General features: G+C 41.5%; 1 protein-coding gene across 2 annotated transcripts in view; it reads left to right on the top strand.

The window, feature by feature from the left end:
* LOC139550840 (vasoactive intestinal polypeptide receptor 2-like) overlaps positions 1-12,280 on the top strand; it is a 32,005-nt gene extending 19,725 nt beyond the window's left edge. Inside the window, exons 5-14 of one of the 2 annotated variants that reach the window (XR_011670142.1) lie at positions 1,782-1,879; positions 2,089-2,218; positions 3,562-3,712; positions 3,828-3,888; positions 5,384-5,453; positions 5,697-5,788; positions 7,432-7,558; positions 7,685-7,726; positions 9,278-9,502; positions 9,883-12,280. Coding sequence is in view for 1 of the 2 variants with exons in the window: in XM_071362040.1 (XP_071218141.1) it covers positions 1,782-1,879; positions 2,089-2,218; positions 3,562-3,712; positions 3,828-3,888; positions 5,384-5,453; positions 5,697-5,788; positions 7,432-7,558; positions 7,685-7,726; positions 9,278-9,451 (945 nt within the window). In the remaining variant the exon portion in view is untranslated. Of the gene's footprint in view, positions 1-1,781; positions 1,880-2,088; positions 2,219-3,561; positions 3,713-3,827; positions 3,889-5,383; positions 5,454-5,696; positions 5,789-7,431; positions 7,559-7,684; positions 7,727-9,277 lie in introns of both variants that reach the window. The other variant, XM_071362040.1, reaches the window with a different exon arrangement.
* Positions 12,281-13,048: the final 768 nt, after the last annotated feature.

Genomic DNA, 13,048 nt, shown 5'->3' with positions numbered 1-13,048 from the left:
ACCCTGCCTTTGGGATGTAACCTCTTGCCTGAGTGCCAGTCTGTTTGTGCTTTCATGCCAACTCCTTGTCACTCATTGTTATGTTTGGCTTGACAATGACAACAATGGAGTTGGCAAGAGCACAAACAGACTGGCACCAGGCTATTTAACATCAACTTTGGCTGTATAACCTTTTCTTATAGTTGTATTTGAAGGTGAGTTATGATGTTCATTGATGTGTGATGTTCAAACCTAATGTAACCTTAATATATATTAAGTGTGATATCTCCGTGATAATACATGAATAGATTCATTGACATTCTTACTGAAGCAATTATGTAAGTTTGACAGTATACTAGGTTGTGTCTATCATATGCAGTACATCAGTTGCATGCTGTGTGTCCTCTAAAGGCAATTTCCTCAGAACAACATGACGCCCTGGAGAGCCAATTCAGTCCCTGTGGCAGTCAGAAGTGGCAAAGTCTCCTAAAGGGGAAACATTTAGGACTCTCACTTGTTCCTCTCATACCTTAAAGCTATTTTAAAAAACAATATTTGTAGGATCAAAGGCTATTTTTGGTGATACAGATGAGCAGATTAGCGGGACAGATGTTGATTGCCCTTTTGACATGATGAGCCCTGCCAATTAGACAAAATTCATTACACAGTTTTGCTGTGGCTAATTATTTATTTGAGGTATCATTATGTAGAATAAAATGGGTAGTTTGGATCCTGGATGCTTATTGGTTGATAGGTGTTAGGCATTTCCCATGGATAACTTCCAAAAGTTCCATCTGAATACGCTTGGAAAGTGTACAGAAGACACCTTGCAGTTTTGATACGTGCTTCGTAGTGAAGGTGTATTTCATGTAATCAATTTGGGTGTTTTTAGCAACTAAATGTACACAAAGTTTTCTTTCAAATCTTTTGGAGGAGATGCAGTATCGAAACAAATGGACCTTTTCTTCAAATTGACTGTATCTGTCATTTCACTGTTTACAACTGTCTATAGGGATACATTCGTTCTGTAGGAAGTGTGTGCGTGCGTCCACGTTTTGTAGAACAATGAGCAATGGAAAGTGTGAAGTGCAGGTGGAGAAGAGATGTCACTGCTACAGGATAGGAGCTCACTCAATGCTTTTAGAAAGAGTGACTGTTTTACTAAGAGAATGTCAATTTGGCACTGCCTCAAAGGAATGACTGCGAGCATTGGTGGGTTGGTACAGTCCTTGTCTGACATTTGTTTTAGAGGAAGTCTCTTTGTTTTTCACTCGACTGTAGCGAAAGAGGGGGAAATCAAACCTTTGACTAATTTCCTGGGGAAACAAGATAAGAGGGCAAATTCGAGCAGGTCATTTTATTGACAGATTTTAATCTGTTTGAATCTGTGGATCACTCTTTGAGTGGGTTGAATGATTAGCAGAAAAGGCACTGTACTTACAATGGCTCCTTTCAGGGGAAGGCTCTTTCTGACAGTAATGCTCGGTACATGTTTTTCTCCCCAATGTTTTTAAACACCGTCTCTAAAGTACACTTTTGTGACTCTGAAAATGATGTTTCTAAAGATCCCACAGTCTTTCAGTTTCAACATGTTGATGTTGCTGATGATAATTATATGATTTTACATCTGTCATTTGGTGTTAGGATCAGTCCATTCTGAAAGTGATCCATGGGCCTGTGCCCTGTATGTTCTTTCTCCTGACTCTTCTTCTATGGTGCTGAAGTGAATGCCCATCTGAGATAAATTATATATACAGCTTTGATACTGCCAATGACTGTACAGTATGTTCTCTCACCTATAGCTTGTCTTCTTTACGGTGGTGAAGACGCTGTATACGCTGGGCCACAGTTTGTCTTTGATCGCCCTCACAACCGGGAGCGCCATCCTCTGTCTATTCAGGTGAGAGTTAGGATGAGTCCCAAAAGACACCCTATTTCCTATATAGTGGTCAAATGTAGTGCATCATATACTGTAGGAAATAAGGTGCTATTTGGGAAACAGTCTTAGTCACTCACTGTAGAGAGAAGCAGCAGGGTATTGTGACACAGCAGAGATCCTCTGATAAATCACCAGAGATCCTCTGATAAATCATTTCTTCCACTCTATAGAAAACTCCACTGCACGCGGAACTACATTCACCTCAACCTCTTCTTTTCCTTCATCCTGAGAGCGGTGGCAGTCCTTGTGAAGGACGACATCCTCTTCTCTCGCAATCAGTGCTCTGAGCAGCCTTCACTGGTGAGTCAGGTTGTTCATCAGCCTGTATACCTCTGGTTCTGATAGATCATTGACAATTCCAACTGATATGTATTTGTATAGATGTACAGTTGAAGTTGGAAGTTTACATACACTTATGTTGGAGTCATTAACTCGTTTTTCAACCACTCCACAAATATCTTGTTAACAAACTATAGTTTTGGCAAGTCGGTTAGGACATCTACTTTGTGCATGACACAAGTATTTTTTCCAACAATTGTTTACAGATTATTTAACTTATAATTCACAGTATCACAATTCCAGGCAGTCAGAGGTTTACATACACTAAGTTGACTGTGCCTTTAAACAGCTTGGAAAAATCCAGAAGATTATGGCTTTAGAAGCTTCTGGTAGGCTAATTGACATAATTTGAGTCAATTGGAGTTGTACCTGTGGATATATTTCAAGGCCTACCTTCAAACTCAGTGCCTCTTTGCTTGACATCATGGGAAAATCAAAAGAAATCAGCCAAGACCTCAGAAAAAAATTGTAGACCTCCACAAGTCTGGTTCATCCTTGGGAGCAATTTCCAAACGCCTGAAGTTACCACATTCATCTGTACAAACAATAGTACGCAAAGTCAAGGTATTGGAGTGGCCATCACAAAGCCCTGACCTCAATTCTATAGAAAAGTTGTGGGCAGAACTGAAAAAGCATGTGCGAGCAAGGAGGCCTACAAACCTGACTCAGTTACACCAGCTCTGTCAGGAGGAATGGGCCAAAATTCACACAAGTTATTGTGGGAAGCTTGTGGAAGGCTACCCAAAACGTTTGACCCAAGTTAAACAATTTAAAGGCAATGCTACCAAATACTAATTGAGTACATGAAAACTTCTGACCCACTGGGAATGTGATGACAGAAATAAAAGCTAAAATAAATCATTCTCTCTACTATTATTCTGATATTTCACATTCTTAAAATAAAGTTGTGATCCTAACTGACCTAAGACAGGGAATTCTTAATAGGATTAAATGCCAGGAATTGTGAAACTGAGTTTAAATGTATTTGGCTAAGGTGTATGTAAACTTCTGACTTCAACTGTATTTGTGTAGATTTGCTATGAAACATGTTTCTTTCACTTCTTTGAAATTGAGGTACGGAATTCAGTTTCCGTTGGACACATTTTGATTCTTGCTCCTTCAGTCCACTCCGATTGGTGTGGTGTGGGTATATTTTACACAAAGATCTGGTAACCACTCATTTCTATCAGAATAAGGACATGGAATTCAGTTTCCATATAGATACACTTTGGTTATTTGTGTTGAGTGTCCTGTAGTTTCTCTTTGTATAGCAGCACAAGTGATGTACTACAATGTTGTCCCAGATTGGATGCAAGGCGAGCCTGGTGATTTTTCAATACTTTATCATGGCCAACTTCTTCTGGTTGCTGGTTGAGGGCCTCTACCTCCATACGCTCCTGATTGTCATCTTCTCTGAAAATAGACACTTCATCGTTTATCTTCTCATCGGCTGGGGTAAGCTAGTCATTAATATATATCCAATGTATCAAAAACAGTGAGGAACATACAGTACATCCAAACCATTTACGCTATGAGATTGTATTCAGTGAATTCTCCATCTGTATTTCAGGATTCCCAACCGTGTTTGTTTCTGCATGGGCTATAACAAGGGTTTATTTTGAGGATACTGGGTAAGTCACCTTGGAAAGCATAAATGTACATGGTTGGTAGGGTAGTGGATTCTTTTCATTTGTGATTGCCAGACATTTCTGTGCACGGCCCCTCGCACCCCAAAAAAAGAAAATCGATCTAATATTTTCTGGTACAACACACTCACTCATCAAACATTGTAAGCAAACCAGTGACTCCTAGGCCTGGAGACAACCAGAGAGCGAATGATGATGTAGGCTAAATATGCTAGCTAGTTAGCAATGCCATCGGGAAAAAAATAGTTTTAACTTGATTTGAGTGTGTTCTGCTGCTGACATCTGCCTCTTACTAACAATCAGTCAGTTTGCCCGATTCTTTCCTGGTAGGAGGCTACTATTGAAGTTGGATCTATCATGAGTCTCATTCACTGTTAGGGGCAAAGAACGGGGAAATGTCTCCCCGCCCGCAGCCAGTGGCCACTGCATGCAAGTCAGATGAGTGCGGTCTTGAGGGGGGCGGGGGGGGGGGGGGTATTTTCTGAGATTCAAGAGTTTATGAAATGACCTAATTTTAATGCGCAATTTGTTACGTTTAAAATTAAGAAAAATATTCTAAGAGCCCTGCATGGTGCAGTGGTCTAAGGTACTACAGCCTGGGGCTGTGACCGTGAAAACCAAAGGGCGGTGCACAATTGGTCCAGCACTGTCTGGGTTAGGGGAGGGTTTGACCAGCAGTGCTTTCCTTGGCTCATCGCGCTCCTTGTGGCGGGCCGGGCGCCTGCAAGCTGGCTTCATTCAGTCGAACGGTGTTTCCTCCGACACATTGGTGCGGCTGACTTCAGGGTTAAGCGAGCAGTGTGTTAAGAAGCAGTGCGGCTTGGCGGGTCATGTTTCACGTCTCGACCTTCATCTCTTTCTAGCCCATTGGGAGTTGCAGCATTTAGATAAGGTCGTAACTACCAATTGGATATTATGATACAATTTGGGGTAAAATAGGGAATATTATTCATATATATATATATATTTTAAATGTTTTATATTTTTTAAAATAATAACATGTAAATGATCGATGAGCTGCGTGGGCACTTTTTCATAAGAGGGGAAAAGGGCACGTGTTTGGGCACTTGTTGAACCCAATCTGTGCATGTGCCTGTTGCTAGACTTAATGTAGATGTGCTGTTTGTCTTGGACTGCATGAAAGAATTTGATTGTGATTATAAAGTTAATGACGCATTGGCAACCTTTGTCATTTTAATTTATTTCTCAAATCAGTTTAAACCAGTTCAAAGTGCTCAATCAATCAATCAAATGTATTTATCAAGCCCTTTTTACATCAGCCGATGTCACAAAGTCCTATACAGAAACCCAGCCTAAAACCCCAAACAGCAAGCAATGCAGATGTAGAAGCACGGTGGCTAGGAAGAACTCCCTAGAAATGCAGGAACCTAGGAGTGCTGTACTTAGGTTAGTATGGCCAGGGATGCATGGCACGTGTTGACTAACATCTTCGTATGGGTATCATTTCCTATTCCTTCAGATGCTGGGAACAGAATGATAACCCAATCCCCAAGTGGGTGATCAATGTACCCATAGGCTTCTCCATCATGGTGGGTATAACTAGCTTGAACTAGCTTTATCGAACTGTCATTATATTTTACAACAGGTGATTTATATGGGACGATTTATATGGAACTAAGTACTGTCGTCTTATCTGATTGCATAACACATCCCTCAATGTATACCAACGCTGGTTATAGCTGCGTTAACTGCCCTTAAAAAGAATTGCAGTAACCAAATTTCACTAAATATACAACATACTGTATGTCAATATATGTTGACTGGGTTTCCAGGTGAACTTCCTCCTGTTCATCAGTATTATAAGGATTCTGGTTCAGAAGCTGAGGTGTCCTGATGTGGGTGGCAACGACCAGTCACAATACAGGTATGTGTTGTTGTGCTCGGTCAGTCACAATACAGGTATGTGTTGTTGTGCTCGGTCAGTCACAATACAGGTATGTGTTGTTGTGCTCGGTCAGTCACAATACAGGTATGTGTTGTTGTGCTCAGTCAGTCACAATACAGGTATGTGTTGTTGTGCTCAGTCAGTCACAATACAGGTATGTGTTGTTGTGCTCAGTCAGTCACAAAACAGGTATGTGTTGTTGTGCTCAGTCAGTCACAAAACAGGTATGTGTTGTTGTGCTCGGTCAGTCACAAAACAGGTATGTGTTGTTGTGCTCGGTCAGTCACAAAATAGGTATGTGTTGTTGTGCTCAGTCAGTCACAAAGCAGGGAGACCTATGTGTTACTGCACTCAGGCAACAGACCATGAATACTCAGTGTCAACATTCCTGAACGGAGAAATTAAGTGCTCAAATGTTTCAGTATGCCTTTGTATGTCACTGACATATGGTATTTTAGTTGACTTCTCAAGCAAAAGACATAGATATGCAGCCTATTGTTCCATTGTGCGAACTACACTGTAGAGTGACACTAGATTCGGCTAAGCTATAGAGGTGGTCAGCACAGCACGTATTTGCCTTCAGGGAGAAATATTCCCATCTTGTCTGTGAGTGGATTTAAGGGCTGAGAAGCGGCTGGCGACACTAAGACTGGATGAGCTGCTGTCTACTGCTACAGGAAAGTCCACCTTGGTTGGCACTTAGCAGTCAGGGCCGCTTCACGATTTAGGATGTGTCTGAAATGGTACCCTATTCCCTTCATAGTGCACAACTTTTAGTGCCCATAGAGCTCTGGTCAAAAGTAGTGCACTATGGGTTACTCTCACAGCAGCCCAAACAACATGGGTACCTCAAAAGGCTCTGACTGCACGAGCCACTGTGGCCCCTCATGGTTAGTTTAGATTTTTTTGTGGCCCCCACCCCCATCAGAGTTGCCCATCCCTGCCTTATATGCTTCCTATCATTTAATGGGTAAACACCAACGTTTTGTGGACGTATTAACAACAATTATTAAATTATACACTGCGTATACAAAACATGCACTTTCCATGACATAGACTGACCAGGTGAATCCAGGTGGAAGCTATGATCCCTTATTGATGTCACTTGTTAAATCCACTTCAATCAGTGTAGATGAAGGGGAGGAGACAGGTTAATAAAGAAGGATTTTTAAGCCTTGAGACAATTTAGACATGGATTTTGTTTATGTGCCATTCAGAGGGTGAATGGGTAAGACAAAAATATTTAAGTGCCTTTGAACAGGGTATGGAAGTAGGTGCCAGGCACACCGGTTTGCATCAAGAACTGCAACGCTGCTGAGTTTTTCACTCAACAGTTTCCCGTGTGTATCATGAATGGTCCACCACCCAAAGGACATCCAGCCAACTTGACACAACTGTGGGAAGCATTCATTGGCCAGCATCCCTTTGGAATGCTTTCGACACCTTGTAAAGTCCATGACACAACTAATTGAGGCTGTTCTGAGGGCAAAAGGGGAGGTGCAACTAAATATTAGGAAGGTGTTCCCAATGTTGACTATACTCGGTGTATGTGATTGTATAACGGTGTAGTCTCTAGGTCCCCTCCATAGAGTGTCTCTGTAATATTGTGTGTCTGGTTTCAGGAGGTTGGCCAAATCCACTCTCCTGCTGATCCCCCTGTTTGGCATCCATTACGTTGTCTTTGTGTCTCTCAATGAATCCATGGAAAATTATAAAATCTTCTTTGACCTTGCTATCGGATCCTTTCAGGTAAAACTGATCCTTTTAGGATATTTTAATCTATATCACAATATATTTTGGCAATATTTGGGGCATTTTTATTTTGGATTGTTTTTGGTTGTTTCTCATTTTGAAGACTTTCTGTTCTGTTGACAGGGCCTGGTGGTTGCCATCCTGTACTGTTTCTTAAACAGTGAGGTAAGCTCGCGCCTTGATTGCTCTTAATTGCATTTTATTCTGGAATGAATAGGTTGCCTTGGGCACTGATGGCCCAGTTAAGAAGACACACAACAGCGTAAATGATTAGTGTTGAATCAGTGTTGACAAAGTCCTCCTTGGCACAAATTAGGATAGATGAGAAGCAACGTGCAGGCTTTTGTAAAAGCTGTTGTGTACATCATTGTAATTGACCTCAACCTCGACAAGACGGAGCAGCTCTGCGGTTGACAACTCCAGTGTCCCGCTCCCAGAGTGCAAAGAACGTTGGCGTGACCCTGGACTACACCCTGTTGTTCTCTGAAAACATCAAAGCAGTGACTCGCTCCTGCAGGTTGATGCTCTACAACATCCGTAGAGTACAACCCTACTTCACACAGGAAGCAGCGCAGGTCCTAATCCAGGCACTTGTCATCACCCGTCTGGACTATTGCAACTTGCTGTTGGCTGGGCTCCCCGCCTGTTGCAATCAAACCCTTGCAACTTATCCAGAACGCTGCAGCCTTCCTGTGTTCAAGCTACCCAAGTTCTCCCATGTCACCCCGCTCCTCCGCACACTCCACTGGAAGACCATGGTACTTTCCTACGGAGCAGCAAGAGGAACTGCACCTCCCTACCTTCGGGCTCTGTTCCAACCCTACACCCCAACCTGAGTACTCCGTTCTGCCACCTCTGTTCTCTTAGCCCTTCCACCCCTACGGGAGGGCAGCTCCCGCTCAGCTCAGCCCAGTCCAAGCTCTTGCCTTGGCATCCTAATGGCGGAACCAGTTTCCCCCCTGAAGCTAGGACAGCAGAGTCCCTGCCCGTCTTTCAAAAACTGAAACCCTACCTCTTTTAACAATATCTTAAATAACCCCCCCCCCACCCCCCACACCCCTCCTTCAATCAGTGTAGATGAAGGGGAGGAGACAGGTTAAAGAAGGATTTTTAAGCCTTGAGACAATTTAGACATGGATTTTGTATATGTGCCATTCAGAGGGTGAATGGGTAAGACAAAAATATTTAAGTGCCTTTGAACAGGGTATGGAAGTAGGTGCCAGGCACACTGGTTTGCATCAAGAACTGCAACGCTGCTGAGTTTTTCACTCAACAGTTTCCCGTGTGTATCAAGAATGGTCCACCACCCAAAGGACATCCAGCCAACTTGACACAACTGTGGGAAGCATTGGAATCAACATTGGCCCCCCCGAAAATACAAAACAAAAACTAACACTCGCACTGGATTTTTTTCCCGCTTACTGGCTCTGACTTGGCTGATAGCAACTTTATTGAGGAAAAATTTACTTGACAGTGATAAGTGCTAAATTACTCAAATGTAAAAGTGTAAATTATGAGAAATGTTTAAAGTATATAATGTTTAAAGGTATTTTGTTAGCAGTTACTACAAATGTACATTTTAATTGTTGTCTGCTTTGTTTTCATTGTAGTGAAACGATGAGTACAGCATTTTATAAGAACATTTATATAAGCAATGTAGTGACAGATGTGGGCTAGTTTTCCCTCTGTGCTAAAATACTTACCTTGCTACTTCAGGTTCAAGGGGAACTCAAGAGAAAATGGCGGAGTATATGCCTCAACTGCCATATGGCCAGAAACTACACCCAGCACAACACCTACGCCTCCAAAAACGGCTCAGAGAACATGGCTCAGTTCCAACGTAATTCTCGTGCTCAGTCCTTCCTGCAGTCAGAGACCACTGTAGTGTGAGGGCTGCGTGTAAAGAGGGATCGGTCTCCATTAAAACGCTCTGGAACTCTGGTATTGGCCTAAATACACACTACAGCACACACAGCCTACAGTTGTGGGCACTAAAAAGTTAGCTTGGACCACGGTATTGGCAGAACAATTGGCACAGTGGCACTCTAGGATCTTCTAATGAGTTTGTTACTAAAACCCAGACACCGGTACAGGGTTTGAAAAAATCTATATTTTCTTGTGCCCGCAATTTATGGCAGATGGCGTAACAGGGTATTTTTTGAACAGATATGAATAAATTGGGCTATACTACATTAATGTCAATATTTGTAATAATTGGTTAGTTTAAGTAAACATTTCATTACTGGATGCCAGGGAGAAGTGCTCTGCATGGCTCTTATATCTTTATCTCTCTCCCTCTCTCTCTCTCCCTCTCCCTGTAGTAAAATGGATTTCACTCTGTGGTTAACGACCAGAGATGCCTCTGCCTATACACCCACGGTTCCACAGCCACTAGGGGGTCCCCAACCCAAAAATGAAAAAAACGTAGGAACTCAGTCGGGGTTTCAACTTACTGTTGAGGGTTACAAAGTAGAATACACAAGTTGCAATTTAGAAATATGGTCATGTATTGCAGTTTGCCACTTGTCATGTCAGTCACCGACAGTCACTCAGTTAGCCCAGCTATATCAGCTCAATTCTTTAGATTGCTGGGAAAGGTAGTCTACCCAGCTATCTAAACCCTGTAGTAATCATCACCAAATTACAGACTGGGCACGGAGTGTGCCGAAGAGCCCTGTCCTCCAGGGGGCCCCCCCATTTGATTTTGTTAGTCTCACTCACTCAGATATCATATATCATATGAACATGACATAAGTCATGGCAAAATGTGTAGAATTGCAAGAAATTAGCTTTAAAACGGCAAAATGTTCTCTTCACCTCAGAGATAATGTTGCAGTTTTTTTCATTCATTTCATGCAATTCTACTCCTTTTGCCATGGGGCAGAGATAAAATTGTTCAGGTTCAAAAATAATATCCTTCAATTCTACACATTTAGTCATGTTTGCAGTTTTTAATAAGATATCTGAGTGAGAGTGACTAACAAAACCAATGGGGCCCCATGGTCGGTAATTCAACCATGATTACTACAAGTTTAGATCGCTGGCTCGAATAGTTTACCAATCTAAAAAACTTTAGCTGACGTGGGATAATTGAGTGACTGTAAGAGACAAACTGCTGATGCACAACCACATTTTCTAAATTGCACCTGGTGTATTCTGCTATTCTAACTCTCAACAGTAGGTTTGAGTTCCTCCATTGTTTTATGATATATTAGCCGAGCTGACTGTGGTTCTAGTAAATCCATTGCAATTTTGCCAAAACATGATTACAAGGAAACTAGGATTGTCAGGGCAAGGATGTGTATTAGTTATACTACATGTATACATTTTACATGTTGCTTTGGATTGCCATCAAAAGGATGATAAAATAAGATTGTTGAAAAAACACAGGTTTTCTGCATCAGTTGTCTAAGAACCGTAAGAGTAGGGCTTAGAGGAGGTGAACGACCATTGTGTACATAAGAGTATTGACCTACTGCAAAGTACTGGTATGTCATGTTTGCTGAGATATTACTCAGAATTATTTTCTGCAAAGACCATGAATGTTATACCACATGATTGTGGTATAGTGTTGCATCAAGTGTTGCATCATGTGAATGTAATTTCCCTCTGTCTTTTACAGTATGCTGTTTTTTTGTGTGTTCATTCGTCAAGGCAATCAACCAAAGCCTTCTCTGATGTAAGTTATACAGCTATGTTGTCCATGTAAATGTTAACTCAAGGTATGAGTTCTGTGGTAGATAACGTAAATGCTCCAGTCTGGGATGCTATACACACATCCATCCGGCATACCAAACTGACCCAGACCGTGATTTCAGGTGCTTGGTGTAGAAAGACAGGAAATGAATGCTGATTAGCTTGGCTTTTTCCTCAGAAGTGTTTTCACTGAGAAGGTGACCATGTTTAGACTTGAGGTCACATAAGAACAAGACCTTGGCTCCAACATTGAAATATTTTGTGTTTAGTAAAAAATGATTCCCAAAGGTTATATCTACTTTAAGGTTATTCCCTGATCACCTAAGAGATTTCAAATGACGTCATGTATTTGCCATGTAAAATACTGCCAGGATTGTGTGTGTTTTTTTGGGGGCATGTTTGTCATTGATGTACAGTAGTCAATCAAAATGTTAAGTGCCTAATACTTGCTATTTAATCGTAATTATTTATTCCACATCCTATTGCCAGGTATGCTTCCCAAATGGCACACTATTCCCTACGTAGTGCAACAGTTTTGACCAGCTCTGTTCAAAAGTAGTGCACAAAATAGGAATAGGGTGTAATTTAGGGCGCAACCTATGTGTATATTAAATGCCATAGCTTTCATGAACATTAGTGATGTATCCTTGTATTGATTAGCCTGAATGTCTGTCTGTCTGTCTGTGTTTTCATGTCAACTCCTTGTCACTCATTGTCAGGCTAAGTGCCATACGCATTGTTGTTGGTTTAACATAGACAGCCATGGAGTTGGCAAGAGCACAAACAGATTTGGGACTAGGCTGTATGTCCTTATGAGAACAAAATGTTTGCCTTTATGGTCAAATATATCTTTCCATTAGCTGCGTTCTCACCGCTAAACCCTCCCACCACGGGGGGGCATTTTATAAGGTTGCATAACAAACATTTTTATATATTAGCAACATGCTATTGAATGATGCTTTGTTTAATGTCTGGGTACATGTATGTCATGAGATCATGATGAGTAAACAATACAGCACCTTCTATGACTCATTTCGTCATTGATGAGGCTTGCCCATGAACTCATTTTGAAGGGCACCACCATGGTCGTTTCCAATGCTAATACCAATGACTATTAATAGGTAGATAGAAGAATCCCTAAAGGGCTTGTTGCATGACAAACAACACAAATGGAGAGAGAAAAAAAGTTAAAGAGGAAAGCTAATACAGTCAAGGAGACCCCACTACAGGTATATTTGTTACAGCCTATGTTTTGCTGTTACTGATTAAACCTTGTCCTTTCTGCTGGTTCATAGACTCTGTTAAGAGCTCTGGGTTACTTACCATATACAGTGGGGAGAACAAGTATTTGATACACTGGCGATTTTGCAGGTTTTCCTACTTACAAAGCATGTAGAGGTCTGTAATTGTTATCATAGGTACACTTCAACTGTGAGAGACAGAATCTAAAACATAAATCCAGAAAATCACATTGTATGATTTTTAAGTAATTAATTTGCATTTTATTGCATGACATAAGTATTTGATACATCAGAAAAGCAGAACTTAATTTTTGGTACAGAAACCTTTGTTTCCAATTACAGAGATCATATGTTTCCTGTAGTTCTTGATGAGGTTTGCACACACTGCAGCAGGGATTTTGGCCCACTCCTCCATACAGACCTTCTCCAGATCCTTCAGGTTTCGGGGCTGTCGCTGGGCAATACAGACTTTCAGCTCCCTCCAAAGATTCTCTATTGGGTTCAGGTCTGGAGACTGGCTAGGCCACTCCAGGACCTTGAGATGCTTCTT

This window comes from Salvelinus alpinus, chromosome 23, assembly GCF_045679555.1.
Source record: "Salvelinus alpinus chromosome 23, SLU_Salpinus.1, whole genome shotgun sequence".
Taxonomy (NCBI): domain Eukaryota; kingdom Metazoa; phylum Chordata; class Actinopteri; order Salmoniformes; family Salmonidae; genus Salvelinus; species Salvelinus alpinus.
This window is presented reverse-complemented; position numbering and strand designations above follow the sequence as displayed.